The 13,894-nt window shown below is 41.3% G+C and overlaps 1 protein-coding gene across 1 annotated transcript in view; it reads right to left on the reverse strand.

The window, feature by feature from the left end:
• The window catches only part of WDR36 (WD repeat domain 36), an 87,467-nt gene that overhangs the window by 53,321 nt on the left and 20,252 nt on the right, over positions 1-13,894 (reverse strand). The window contains exons 8-12 of the mRNA XM_089684743.1: positions 10,531-10,706; positions 8,035-8,155; positions 7,837-7,902; positions 3,197-3,280; positions 1,770-1,924 (exon numbers count right to left, since the gene is read on the reverse strand). Coding sequence (XP_089540869.1) covers positions 1,770-1,924; positions 3,197-3,280; positions 7,837-7,902; positions 8,035-8,155; positions 10,531-10,706 — 602 coding nt within the window. The remainder of the gene's footprint in view (positions 1-1,769; positions 1,925-3,196; positions 3,281-7,836; positions 7,903-8,034; positions 8,156-10,530; positions 10,707-13,894) is intronic.

A 13,894-nucleotide genomic window follows, 5' to 3' on the forward strand; every position in this document is an offset into this window, starting at 1 on the left:
TTCACTTTAAGGCTTCGTCCCCCGCTAGCCGTTAAGGATTGGCACCTTGGGGGAGCTGGTACTCTATTTTGACAGGTACTCGCTACCACTGCGAACACCTAGGCGATTGGAAGCAGAAGTTCTATCCCTCCTCCCCCTCACAATCCTCTGGGACCATTCACAATCTGCAGCGCTGCTCGAGAATGCACAGCAGGGTGCCCTCACTTAAGATGCCGATGCAGGGGACACAGTGAATCTAGTTTTTATAGCTGTAGACTTTTTTTTCAACAGAGATTGGAGCTCTGCTTTGATTGTTAGACTGTTGGGACATCCCAAAGGAATCCTATGTGGGCCAGGCAACAGAAAAAACAGTAGCTAACAGGCCCAAAAAGATCAATCCTCCCAAGAGAACAAGAACAGGAATAGCTGGAAAGGCCTCCACAGGGCTACCTGTAAGACTTTCTGTCCAAGACCTGAACATGTACCAGGTAAAAAACTTAGGAAATGTATTAGCAGAAGATCAGGTAGCTGCCTTACAGACCTGGGAAACTGAGGCCTGATGTTGAATAGCCCATAAAGCACTGACACTTCTCATGGAGTAGGCTTTCCAAGAAAATGGAAGGACCCTACCTTTCAGGTCAAATGCCTGAGTGATCTGTCACATCCACCCAACATCCCCCTCCCAATCTGACCTCTCAGTTTAAATCTTCTCCCCCAAATCCGCCTTCTAGCACAAATCCCCCCTCATCCCCCAAAATCACCCTCCATTAAATCCTCTCCCCCTCAAATTTGCCCTCCAAGCGCAAATCCTCACTGCCAAGCACAATTTTCACCCCCCCTTCCCAAACTGAGTTGCTCATTGGAATAGAAATGCTAGGGTATGTTCTCGACACTCTCGACACTCAAAACGATATATAACAAAATTTAAGAAGATAGACTATCAATATGTGCAGCATTTTATCTATATCTCAAAAGAGAAAAAAAAAAAAAAATTCTGACAAGTCACTGTGTACAAAACAAAAAAAACACTTTGCTTAAGAGGCTATGGTTGTACTATATCCTCCCAACCAACTTTGCTCTCTGATAATATCCTATTTCAGTGGTGCAACAATTTCATGATGACACTGTACATTACATTGTTTACAGTTGCACAGGAATATACTTTATTTGGGTAATTCTTAGCTTGTTCTAATTTGAAGGATCATAGCGATGAGTTGAAGATACTTGTGTACATACAGTGTATGTTGGTTAGATTTTTTTGGACAGAAGATTCATGTATTTATCTCAAGATACTGACATTTAAAGTGGTTGTAAAGGCTGAAAAAATTCGATCCATCTTTGTGCCTGAGAGCAGCAGCGCTGAGCCATGTTGTGTGTCTCTACAGATGCACACACCGAGCTTAGGATAGAACCCGCACGAGTGCCTCTACAGTAAACAGCTTGCTATAGGGGCACGCGGTAGGGAGGAGTAGCCAACAGCTCCAGTGGGGGACCCCAGAACAGGAGGTTTGGGGCCACTCTGTACAATATCATTGCACAGAGCAGGTAAGTATAACATATTTATTATTTTAATAAAGAGAATGTATAACTTTACAATCACTCTAACCCTTGCAGTGCACGCACAGTACCAGTGTAAGGGATCATTTACAGGTTTCCTGGGCTTTAAAAATCAAAGTTGTGCACACTACTATTCACACTTTATACAGTGCACAACATACCACAAAGCATTAAATTTTGCACAACTAAGGTTAATGAGTTCTATAACTCAGACTAGAGGTGTCCATACTCACTGTTGCATAAACACCATGTTGTTTGATATGCTTGAGACTAGGAGGTGTTAGCTTGTGTGCTCCCATAGTAGACCTTACATAATTCCAAGTGGTACACTTTAGTGAATTCTGATGACATGCAATGATACCATCCCAATCATTCTGTCGTGCCGTCTCTAAAATATAAAACAGCAGTCCGTCATATTTCCTGTTAAATGACAATCATAACCGTTCCAAATTAGAGTATGTAATAGGACTCACAAATTCCTTTCTTCTTAGAACTTGAGATTTCAACCACAAGTTGAAAATGATCATATATTTCCAATTATTAAAAAAAATAAAAGGCAACGTATTTAATATATGCTAAACTACAAATTTTGTCAGTCACAACCAATGTCTTAGCTCTTACTAATGTGCAACAAAAGTCACAACATAATAAAAAAATATAGTAAACCTCAAAAATAGTAAACCTTATTGAGCTGAATTGCAGCAAGTGCGAAAGTTGAGTTTTAAGACAGTGATAATGTTACAGATTTTTTAAAACAGAAATGTAATATAAACTGGAAAAGCTTTCAAAATAAATTGTTCAGCATATAAAAGGAGTGACCTGAGTGCTGACTGTGGCTTAAAAGATTTTATTAGAAAAATAAAGGGGGAAATCAACCATATACTACATCTCAGGCCCCTGCTTTACTTTAGCTATCTATGCAAACTAAATAATTAAGTACCAGATTTAGATAAACTAATAAAGCCAAGTTCTGATACATAAGGTACAACTACCTATGACTAATCAAAGCAGTCAGTATGTATAATTTGCTCTGACATTTCTCCAAAGTAAGCAATTTTTTGTATATTTGCATATACTGGTATACTATTGTAACTCACGGTGGGACTTTTAGAGCTTTTGAAACCGTGACCATGCAGTTTTACTGCCCAAATCCATGCTGCCAGGGACCAGCTCTTCAAAAACTAGCCGCTTAGTGTCTGAAATCTGTCACAAATGTATAACTTTCAACACTCCAGAAATTCAGCTGTGTTTGCTAAATCTGTCCTAAATCATGTTCCTCTAAGGCACTGTAATTCAACCCCATGTTCAAGTGAACAAAAAGGCCAGTTTTACTGGCAAAATGTTGGGTGTGTAATACACCAGGAGACTGGACCCAGGAAAGCAGTTTACTAGCTATAAACCATCTTTAACATACCTGCTGGTATGCACCACAGATGGTCATTTTTCTACAAATTCTATCACTTATATGGTCCATTGCATGTAGCAATGTGAAAACCACTGAAGAAACATCAGAGTGCATTATACTGACTATATGCTTTGCAATAAAACTTTATAATTTTGTATTCATATCTAAAGTCCTTCTGACTAATCAAAGGATCATGCAGTATTCCTGGATGTGGTAGTGATTTTAAAAGGAATAATATTTAGGTAGAATGCATACCAGAGGCAAATGATATGACAGGAGGAAGTCTTAAAGATGCTCCACGCGAACCCATCTTTTTAGCTTTGGCTCTATTTACGGAACCTGGTAACATAAAAGAAGAGCTGTATGTTTATAAGGCAGGTTCAAGAGTAAATTCACATTGTTAAATTAGACCATAATACCGTATTGCAGAATTTATCACGTGCAAGTAATATCTTATTTTTTTTGCAGTGCTCTGTATGTGAAGTAGATTTCAAAAAAACATTTAATGGGGTTTCCTTCCAACAATAACTACTACCTCCTGGCTGGTGTTTACTATGAGTTGCAGGAAGCAAAAAAAAAAAAAAAAAAAAAAAAAAATTTAAGGTGGAGATTTAAAAAAAAAAAAAAAACTTAAAAAAAGAAACTTAAAAAAAAAAAAATTTACTAAAAATGGTAAAATACCATTCATGAGAAACAGTCTTCCAATGGTTACATATTCATCTAATGCAAAAAAAATGACCAATGAAATATTTATTTTCATGAATTTAACATTAAAATGGTGATTTTGTGAACTGACACTAATGTACATTTACCTGACAAACACAAACAGCTAGTAGACCGAATTTGTCTTTTAATGTTGGACATTTTGTAGCTTATCTAAACCATTTTTTCATGAAGAAAACATGTCAAGGCAGGTGTTAACTGACCAAGAACAAGAGGAGTGGTGTGAAAGTTGTGGAACCACCCTGTTATTATGATTATTATTATACAGTATTTATATAGTGCCAAAAGTTTGCTCAGCGCTGTACATTACAATGGGAGACAAAACATGAGACAGTACAATAACAATACAATACACGAGGGCCCTGCTCCTTGGAACGTACAATCTAGGAGGGAGGGGATAGTGGTAAAGGAGGAAATGGCTGTGGGGGATTGAGTGGTAGGAGGAGTGGAGGAGATCGGCAGTTAGGTGAGCGCGGGGTAGGCTTCCCTGAAGAGATGGGTTTTCAGGGTGCGCCTAAAGGTGAGGAGGGTAGGTGACAGTCTGATGGATTGGGGTAGTAAGTTCCAGAGGATGTGGGAAGCCCTGGAGAAGTCCTGGAGCTGGGCATAGGAGGAGGAGACCAGGGAGCTAGAGAGTAGGAGGTCTTGTGGGGAGCGAAGAGTACGTGTTGGGTGGTATTTGGATATCAGGTCGGTGATGTAGTTTGGGGCAGTATTATGGATAGCTTTGTACGTCAATGTTAGCAATTTGAATTTTATGCGTTGGGCAATCGGAAGCCAGTGGAGGGAATGGCAGAGGGGGGTGGCGGATATGGAGCGGTTGGTAAGGTGGATGAGTCTGGCCGCAGAGTTCAGGATAGACTGAAGTGGGGATAGCCTGTGATGAGGTAAGCCGGTGAGGAGGGAGTTACAGTAGTCAAGTCGTGAGATAAGGGAGTGAATGAGTTGCTTAGTAGTTTCTGGGGTAAGGAACTAACGTAGTTTGGAGATTTTGCGGAGGTGGAGCCTGCATGAATTTGCCAGCGATTGGACATGGGGCTGGAAGTACAGATTGGAGTCTAGAGTGACACCTAGAACTTTGGCTTGCGGGCTGGGACTGATGGTGGTGGCGTTGGTCGTGATGGAGAGGTTGGGAAGGTTGGGGGGGGGGGGGGATGGGCTGGGGGGAAAACTAGGAGCTCGGTTTTGGAAAGGTTCAATTTGAGGAAGTGGAGTGACATCCAATCTGATATGTCATTCTAGTAACACAATCCGATTCCTTGTAGTCAGGAACTCTGCATACACTGTATCCGAATTCTTCGAGCCACATGGCTGCAGAGGGGAATTGTTGAAAAATTGCTGAGGCGCAGATGTTAAAACTGTATTGTACATAGAAAACAGATGGTATCAAAAAGGTCCTCACTCATGATCAGGGATGGTTATTTTTAGTATGGAAGATACATGAAGGTCATCAACATCAAAACAGTTAGTCTCTCTGCCCAAATTGTGCACTTTCCTCAAAAGAATGGCACTTTTCCTAAAAGAATTATCACTAGGAGAAAAGAAAGCTGGTTACAGCCCCCGTTCCCCAGCTGAACCTATGTGCATAGCACTCATCTCAGTGTCTAGCAGTGCACAGATTGCTCAGCTGTGGTATGGCATAGCTAGCCCCGCCCAATTGCCTAGCCTAGCAATCCAACAACTGATCAATAGAGAGAGATATCTGGGTGACGGCAGAGGAGGAGGATGAGTGCAACAGGCAGTGCACACAGAGCTTGCTGGCAGACAGAACATCACTCTACTGTGCAGTCTCATCTCTCCTCTTTAGCTTACACACAGTCCAGAATTGCAGCCTGCTATCCAAAGGAATGGAGAGAGTGGAAATGGTCTGCTTGTGTTGTGAATGATTGTAACTTAAGAAAAGTGGTTTCATTCACAAAAACACAAGCTGACAACAGCACATTCTGACTCCTACATTTGTCCAAAAGAGCCTAGAATAGTACCTGGCTTCCGCTGCTGTCAGCTTGTGTTTTTGTGAATGAAACCCCTTCTCTTCCGTTGCAATCATTCACAACACAAGTTGACAATTTCCACTCTCTCCATTCCCATAAATAACAGGCTGCAGGTCCAGACTCTGTGTAAACTAAAGAGGAGACAGGGTGCTTCAGAATGGAAAGTTTGGGGTTCTATAGGAGATTAGGCCTGAGGGGAAAGTGAGAGAAAGAAATTACAAAAAAAGTAAGATTAACACTCACTGCTCTGATTTTTAATGTGGTGCTATGTGCACAGATGCAACTGGGAGAAGGGGATTTAGGCAGCAAACAAGCTTTGACAATTTTTCTTTAAGGTGTAGTAAGGATTCCATACAGCCATGGTGTAGCTTCCCCAGTATAGAGATTGTGGTATAAGGTGTGATCAATGGCTTCTACTTTTTCTAGCTATTGTAAACTATCACCTTTTTCTTGTAACAGCTTGTGGGGTCCCCTCTGTAGTGACCCATACGTTTCCGAATTACTGAGCGTAGCCAAGACTTCCTTCTCCAGCTAAGTAAACTCTAAGTGTAAAAGATTCTTTACCCATTAGTCTTTATTGCTTTGAGGTGCTCGGTTAATTTTTCTCTTCCAGGTTAACTCTTCTCTTTTATTCCTGGCCCATAGTTGCAAATTGGTTAACTTGTTGCTCTGTCTTTCCATGCCCTTAACTTTTGGGCTAGCTGAGCTTGTACTGTAAATTCAACCACTCTTTCTAGGATCTCAGCAGGCAGCTTTCATCTCTCTTCCACATATAAAGGCTAACACTTCTGCCCTGGTGATCTGACAATTCACAATTTCAGCCATGTGAAAAGCAGGATTAACAGCTATGCAGATGTTTTGACACCAAGAATAGGATTATGCAACTAGAAAAGGGTGCTTCCACAACTACCATCCTGTTCTTGGACAATCCACATCTACCTTGACACATTCCATTAGATTAAAGGTATCTGTGCTACAAGTGTGGAAATACATTCTGGGAAACATTCTCATTTAGAACTGAACAAGTGGCATGAAAAAGCTGAACTTTAACAGGTGTACGTGGCCACCTATTACTAGCTATACCATGACTTGGATAAAACGATAACCATCAAAGACAAATATATGAATAGTTTTTTTTTTAATAATGTGTTACATAATTAGAAATTACCTACATAATATAGTTATAAAAAGGCATACATATATGGTCAAAATATCCATATATGGCCATGAGGACAGTTAAAAGAAACCTAAAATGCAGGGTCCTAAATCTGGATCTTAATATTATGGAATCACTCCTACTCCAGTCACAAGCGGCGCAGATCCGTAACCGGAAGGGACGTGACGGCATTCTGTCCGGCAGTTCCAGAGGTGGTGAGAGCACCATGCGGTATCTGTGTGACTAACACGAGTGATTCATTGGGCTTGTTGAAGTTTATATTGTTGTAAGTGCAATACTTGGATTAATAAAGCTGTTTATCTTGGGTAATATACGATTGGAGCAGATACATTTCTTCTCTTTCCATGTCATGGTGGAGTGGAGTGTTTTGTTTTGTTATGATCCTGGCAACCATTCTTAAAAGGGTGATTCTTGGAGGAACCTCCTGGTCCTAGCAGTGGATATCCTCTTGATTAATCTATAAAAAGGCTGTTCTCTGGTGAATGCACACCTGAGTGGGGGTGCATGGTGGGCACAGCACAGATTTTCAACACGTATATATTCTTTTCATCACTTGAATTTATTTCAACACTGGATTCTTATTTTTAAAGTTTTTCCAATACTGGACTTTTAGTTTTATTTATATCACGGGACTTTTTTTTGTATTTTATATATTTTTGGGAGTATATGGAATGTCACAATTAAGATATAGTCACTGTATATTTATATTTTTTTGTATTATTATTTGTTACAGCGGTAATGGTGAAGACAGAGAATGACACAATATATGAATATTAATTGAGGTTTATTGATAACACTATGCAAAGTATGCGCTGCTTGTGGTCACTGGAGTAGGGGTGATACCATATTATTAATGGTTTATGCTTGGAAGGAAAGTGGCAGCAATATAATATTAATATAAGAATTATCTGCACTAGGTGCGATATAGTGACTTTTGAACAACATTTAAAGGTGGTCACTTACAGAATAGCTAAATCTGGATCTGGCTCTAAATGTCAACTTACCACGACCAAGGCTTTTACTATAACTGTCATGAACTGTGGAAAATGAATGCAATGTCCCATCTTGGCCTGCAAAATGAAATGGAAGGTAATATGTTTGATATTAGGATGTTAAACTAGTTTTCTGTTGTATACTAGTATAAAATATGTATTCCATATGCAAGAACAATGTTCTCAAATGCGAATAGTGTTTATATCCACCTGAACTAAGGATCTGCTTGCCATTTAGACCATGATGTCGAATGAAAGTGGGTGGAGCACTGTGACCCATACGGAACCTGAGCAAGCGTCCTTGACCTCCTGGGCCATCAAAGATCCAGACCTGTTTAGAAAAAGACAATGGTGATGTGAGTTCAAAGAGCCTGGTATACTCAAAAGTATAAATAATAAACTAAACTAATCTGTCCTGCTGTGGAGATTTCCCCTTATCCCCGGTCTCGCAGATGCAACAGGGAGTGAGGGAAATTCCTAACAGACAATTATCAGAACATGTGCCCCCACTGGAAGATTTCCACTTATCTCCTAGTATAGATTAACAGTTTTTCATCTTTTTGTAAGAAGTATAACATACCAAGACCAAAGACTTATCTTAGGTATTTGTCGGCAGAATTTGATAAGCCAGCGATGAGGAAAGCACCTGCACACTGCAGTGACTTGATAAGCAGTCATATTCATGACTAATTGAGGATGTTCCAATTTAACATTGATTTTAATATGTTTGTAATAAACTATCATTCTTAATGTTATATACAATTTTGAGATTTATATTTTCCTGGTGGTTATCTGAAAAATCCCTTTTTTAATACTTTGTCTGCTTAAATATTGTAATAACAACCCCAGGAAACTAGCAGGATATATACTATTATAGCAGGTTCCACACCTTTTGTTTAGATGCAGCTGTAAGCTTTTTCTCTACAATCACATTCTTTTGTGGATTTAAAGATACTCCTGAGTGCATAAAGCGTGGAGGGGGAAAAAGCAGCGAAACCAGCTTGTAGCCACTAGACACCACACTGCAGACCGACACTTCTGAGACTCCCCGAGCCCAGGCAGCCGCAAAGGCCAATAGAAGCCCCCCCAATAAGTGGGGGTGCCCCTTTCACTGTGAAGAGGATTTAGCTCATGAACCAGAGGACTGCTTGGAGCCAGAAGCTGGGCGCTTACAAAGTGGTAGTTAAGTCCTGAAATCTAAAATTTGCTAACAGGCAGTGTTTTTATAACAGAAGAGACCCTGGGGGTCTCTTTTGTCATAAATGTCCCCCCTGCCTCTCAGCAAGTAATCAGATCTGATCCGCACATGCTCAACTGAGACATTTACGACCCGCTCTCTGTACTGCAGCAATGCGACTCACGTGCGCATGCACGGGAGTGACGCCACCTATGTCTCGGCCAATCAAGCAGCTAAAGATAGGGAACCCAAAAGGAAAACCAGGAGAAGATGGAAGCTGCAGGGGACCAGAGAGGGATGTAACAGTGCAGCACTGGAGGGCCCCATCTGCAGGCAAGTCTGGCATAATGTACTAGTATGCAGTGCATACTAGTACATTATGATCTAAACCTGCACGGGTGACCATTTTTTAAAGAGAACAAACAAAACTTTACTACCGCTTTAAGGGCAAGAGCATTTCCCCACAATCACCATCCACAGGATGAGCAAAACTCTTACGCAGTGAAAACACTTCCCCTGGGTAAGCCCAATCGGCATACATCACTTCTATATCCCAATTCTCTGTCTGTGAAAAGCCATTACTTGTTGAGGGTTAAACAGGTCCATGAACCTCAGAAGGAAGATGCCACCCAGCTGAGAGGAGTGTAGGCCTAAGACAGAACACCTATGTGGCAGTCACACCTATAAATAAATGCTGATATGCAGGACTGAAGGCATACGCTGAGTAGGTGACTAATTGTGCAGTGTGGTATCTCCACACTGTGTAGCTTAGGTGCAGCAAGAGACATGTACTGCATTCCAGGGACCGAGGGTTGGTGCCCATGCAATGATGTTGCCCCCCTGGAATCTCTTTGATGCACCACCTCTACTGTATGTCGCCTCTATGTAAACTGCCAAGAAAGAATCCACAACTCAGAAAACACTGTCAGAGGGATCTGCCACACTGCTCAACTATAACAGGCAATCACCAGTCCATAGCTGCAGCACCAGCAGGTATAATATTCACCCATCATGGCGGACCAGCCCTGCAGGGCCTTCAGGGTTTATAGGGATCACTTCCTTGGACCCATAGAGTACCCTGTAGGTAACCAATTACTTAGTACACAGTGCAACTATCCACAAGGTCCAGCACCAGCTTGTAGACATTACAGGTAGTCCTTACATTTGTATTTGGAATCTGGGTACAGTCTCCCTTAGCCTGACGGCCATAGCAACTGATGCAGATAGGGCCCACCTCTGCCTTACCAGGGGCATAAGGAACAGGCTCAGATATACAGGAACAAGTTCATGAGAGAGATCTTTAGAAAGACAAAATGGAGGCACATTCATCACCTGGGGTCACTAGCAAAAAAAACAAAAAAGAAAAACCTAAGGCCTAGCTGAGCTAGGAAGGGTTATGCATGGGATTCCTGCCTTTTTTTCACCTGAAGATGGCAGCATAACCCTAGTCATGAATATAATTATAACTTCAAATCTCCTTTTCAGTGTTAGTGAAACATGCATAAGAGGAGGCCTCTGTATTGTCATACCCGTAATGCATTATCCGCAGCATTGGTAATGAGCAGGGGTTCACCATGAACAAACGTTAGCCCAGCAATAGCTGTGGAATGAGCATCCCTCATTTGGCTCATCAGTTTCTTTTCCTCCAAATCCCACAGACCTATGTGACCAATGGGGCTTCCAGCTGCCATTATTGGATGTCCATCTGCAAGGCAAGAAATAGTGTAAAAGGAGTTAAAATATAAATTAATGGCTGTTGAAAGATGGGCATATTGGAACACCTGCAAGGATTTGAAACAAACTTTCTTTCAGAGTAATGTCCCAGTTTCTGATCTGAAGGAATGGCTCTTTGTTAGATCTTGCCTTGTGCAGGACTGATTGTGAATGGGAGTGACTTCTTCATTTTTGATCAGCTTAAGCACCACTTGCAGGGATCATGAGGAGAGTGGCAGGCTCTGCATTCCTTTAGAATTGATTAACCGATTAACCCTCTTTAGGTTGCATTCGCATGGACATCAACATTTCAGAGTTAAGCTGCATTTAGAAGACTTTTCTGAAAGTTGTTGGACTCACAATGCAAAATAATCATGTTATTCATACATAATTGGAAACATTTAACTGGGTTTAGGAAAAGAAGAAAAGTGCTGCAGCCAGGGTCAACTATCTGCAGCTAAATGCACACCGAGTTTACCTGCAGATATTTTTTGCTGCTCAAAGCACTGCTGCTGACACACTCCCCCCCCACTTATTCCTGAAATGTTGGTATCGCTTCTCATGTTCGTATTCATTCTTTGCAGATGTGGTCTAACAATAGCTAGTAAGCGGTCAAAGGTGGACAGTGACATTCTGGTAAAGTTGTAAAATGTATCGGGAGAAGTTCTGATTCTTCAAACATCAGGACAAAAATTAGTTAGATGCCGGGATGTACCCCTCTTCCCTTAATTTGCCTCTCTCTCTCTGCCTCAGGGCCAGTTCACATCAGAATACATTGTGTGAAAGGAGCGTTTCATGCACGTTTCCCGCACTGCCCTTGCAATCTGCATGCAGGTGCCAATTAATTAATGGCATGCCAAACGCAGATCACAACGCAGTGCGTTTGCGGGCACCAAATCACATGGTACTGCAGTAACATGAAGTTTGGTGCAGTTAGTTTATAAAAGTAGAGCCGTGCGTGTGAACCGGCCCTCAATCTTCTCCTCTCAAGCAAGCACACAAGCACCAGCTTTGCTCTGCACTCCATTTAAATGACACAGCTTTATCTCCTTGCTCAGAAAGCTACAAAGTGGAAGAGGAGGTGTCTTGGGTATAACATCCCACCCAAGAATGGGGTATTGACAAAAAAAAAACACCTGAAAATGCTGATGTAGTTAAACTCATTTACAAACCGCAGCTATCTGCAGGAAATCTCAATCTTTTCAAGTGCAGATTACTGGCGTTTAACTGCTGTTAGATACAAACATCCATGTGAATGTAGCCTTAGAAGCATGTCACCAAAACAGAAATGTTTGTTACAGATGTCTGAAATCTGACTTGTATTTGTATCTTAGTGCAAAATGCACTTGTATCTTCTGGTAAAATCAGTAAGCCAATCAACAAGCTCACTCTTACTGGAGTGTGTGGCTGTAGTGTACACTGGGAATTTTCTGTCTGCTACAACTAGAGCTGCAGTGTGTAGTATCACCTGGTCAGGGAGCATCTAGCCAGGGAGCCACCACCTAAGTGGGTTCAACATCATGGGAGATTGCAGCGCATGGAGACCCACAAAGGATCCTGTCTTACAGGAATGGGATGCATTGTGGAGGCCACAGAGTGGATGTACAGGAAAGTCTTTACGTATGCGTCACTGTCCTGTGTGTGGGGTGGCTGAGCCTTTTGTGTGTATATATAGTGGGTGTAAAAAAGAAATCACCCCCTTTAAAATAATCACATTTTGTTGCTTTGCAGCCTGAAATGAAGACATTTTATGTTTTATCCAGTTGTATTTACCCTATAACATCCAAATTGAAAGATGTAACACCAACATGTCAGAAAAAAATAAAAAAAAATTCAAAAGACAGAATCACTGAGTTGGACTATCTTTTGCTTTACTTACAACCTTTAGTCTGTTGGGATATGTCTCTACTTACTTTTCTTATCTAGACTTTGCAATATTTACCCACTCTTCTTTGCAGAACTGCTCAAGTTCAGGTACATTTGATGATGACCATTTGTGGACTGAAAGTCTTCACGTCATTCCACAGATTTTCAATGGGGTTTAGGTCTGGGCTCTAAGTAGGCCATGCAAGGACATCCACCTTTTTCTCTTTCAGCTACTGTGCGGTCATTGTCATGTTGGAAGGTAGACCACCTTCCCATTGACAACTTTCTGGCAGGGGGCAGCAGATTTTCCTCAACAATTTGATGGTATTTTGCCCCATCCATTCTTCCTTTTATAATAACAAGTGCTCCAGTCCATACTGCAGAGAAACCCCATAACAGGATATTACCACATCCATGCTTTACTGTAGTAATTGTGTTATTTGGATGGTGAGCTGTATTGGTTTTCTACCAGATAGATCGTTTAGTGTTGAAGCCAAATCATCCAATTTTAGGTTTCATCTGACCCCAACACCTTTTCCATGTGGCCTCAGAATAGTCAAGGTGCATTTTGGCAAAGACGCAGTGGTAACTGCATGTGGCCTTTCTTGAGGAGTGGCTTTTTTCTTGCAACCCTCCCACACAATCCACATTTGTGTGAGAACTTGGATATTGTTACATGCACATCATCATGCACTCATCTGTCAAATTCCTGCAACTGCTTCAGAGTTGCTGAACGCCTCTTAGTAGACTCTTTGACCAGTTTCCTCCTGGCTTTTTCATCCAGTTTAGAGGAGCATCCTGATCCAGGGAGGGTCTGTGTTGCACCAAATACCTTTCACTTCTTAATAATGGACTTCACTGTGCCTCTAGACATTGATAAAGCCTTTTACTTTTTTCTGTATCCATCTCCTGACTTCTGCCTGTCCACAACTTTATCCCAGAGATCTTTTGACAGTGCCTTGCCACCCATAGTTGAAGGTTTGCTTCAGTTGCACTGCCAGGGATTGAAATGTTTCATGAAAACTTGGATGTTATCAGTTGCACTGAGTAAACACAGCTGATAAAATAAAAACTGCGCATGTCTTCATTTCAGGTTGCAAAGCAACAAAATGTGAATATTTTAAAGGGGGGTGAGAACTCTAAGCTGAATACGTAAGACACAGAGCCATATGCTTGATGTTCTCTTTATTGGGAGGCTTACATAGGCAACATGTGACAGCTACTTAAATGAATGGGACATTCAGAGTCATAATAGTAAATGCTGCAGTTCACCTTAATTTTGGTGTGACTGGACACTTTACAGTCTTGATCTCT

Source organism: Staurois parvus, unplaced genomic scaffold, assembly GCF_062004578.1.
Source record: "Staurois parvus isolate SC_StPar_1 unplaced genomic scaffold, SC_StPar_1.0 ptg000354l, whole genome shotgun sequence".
Classification (NCBI taxonomy): Eukaryota; Metazoa; Chordata; class Amphibia; order Anura; family Ranidae; genus Staurois; species Staurois parvus.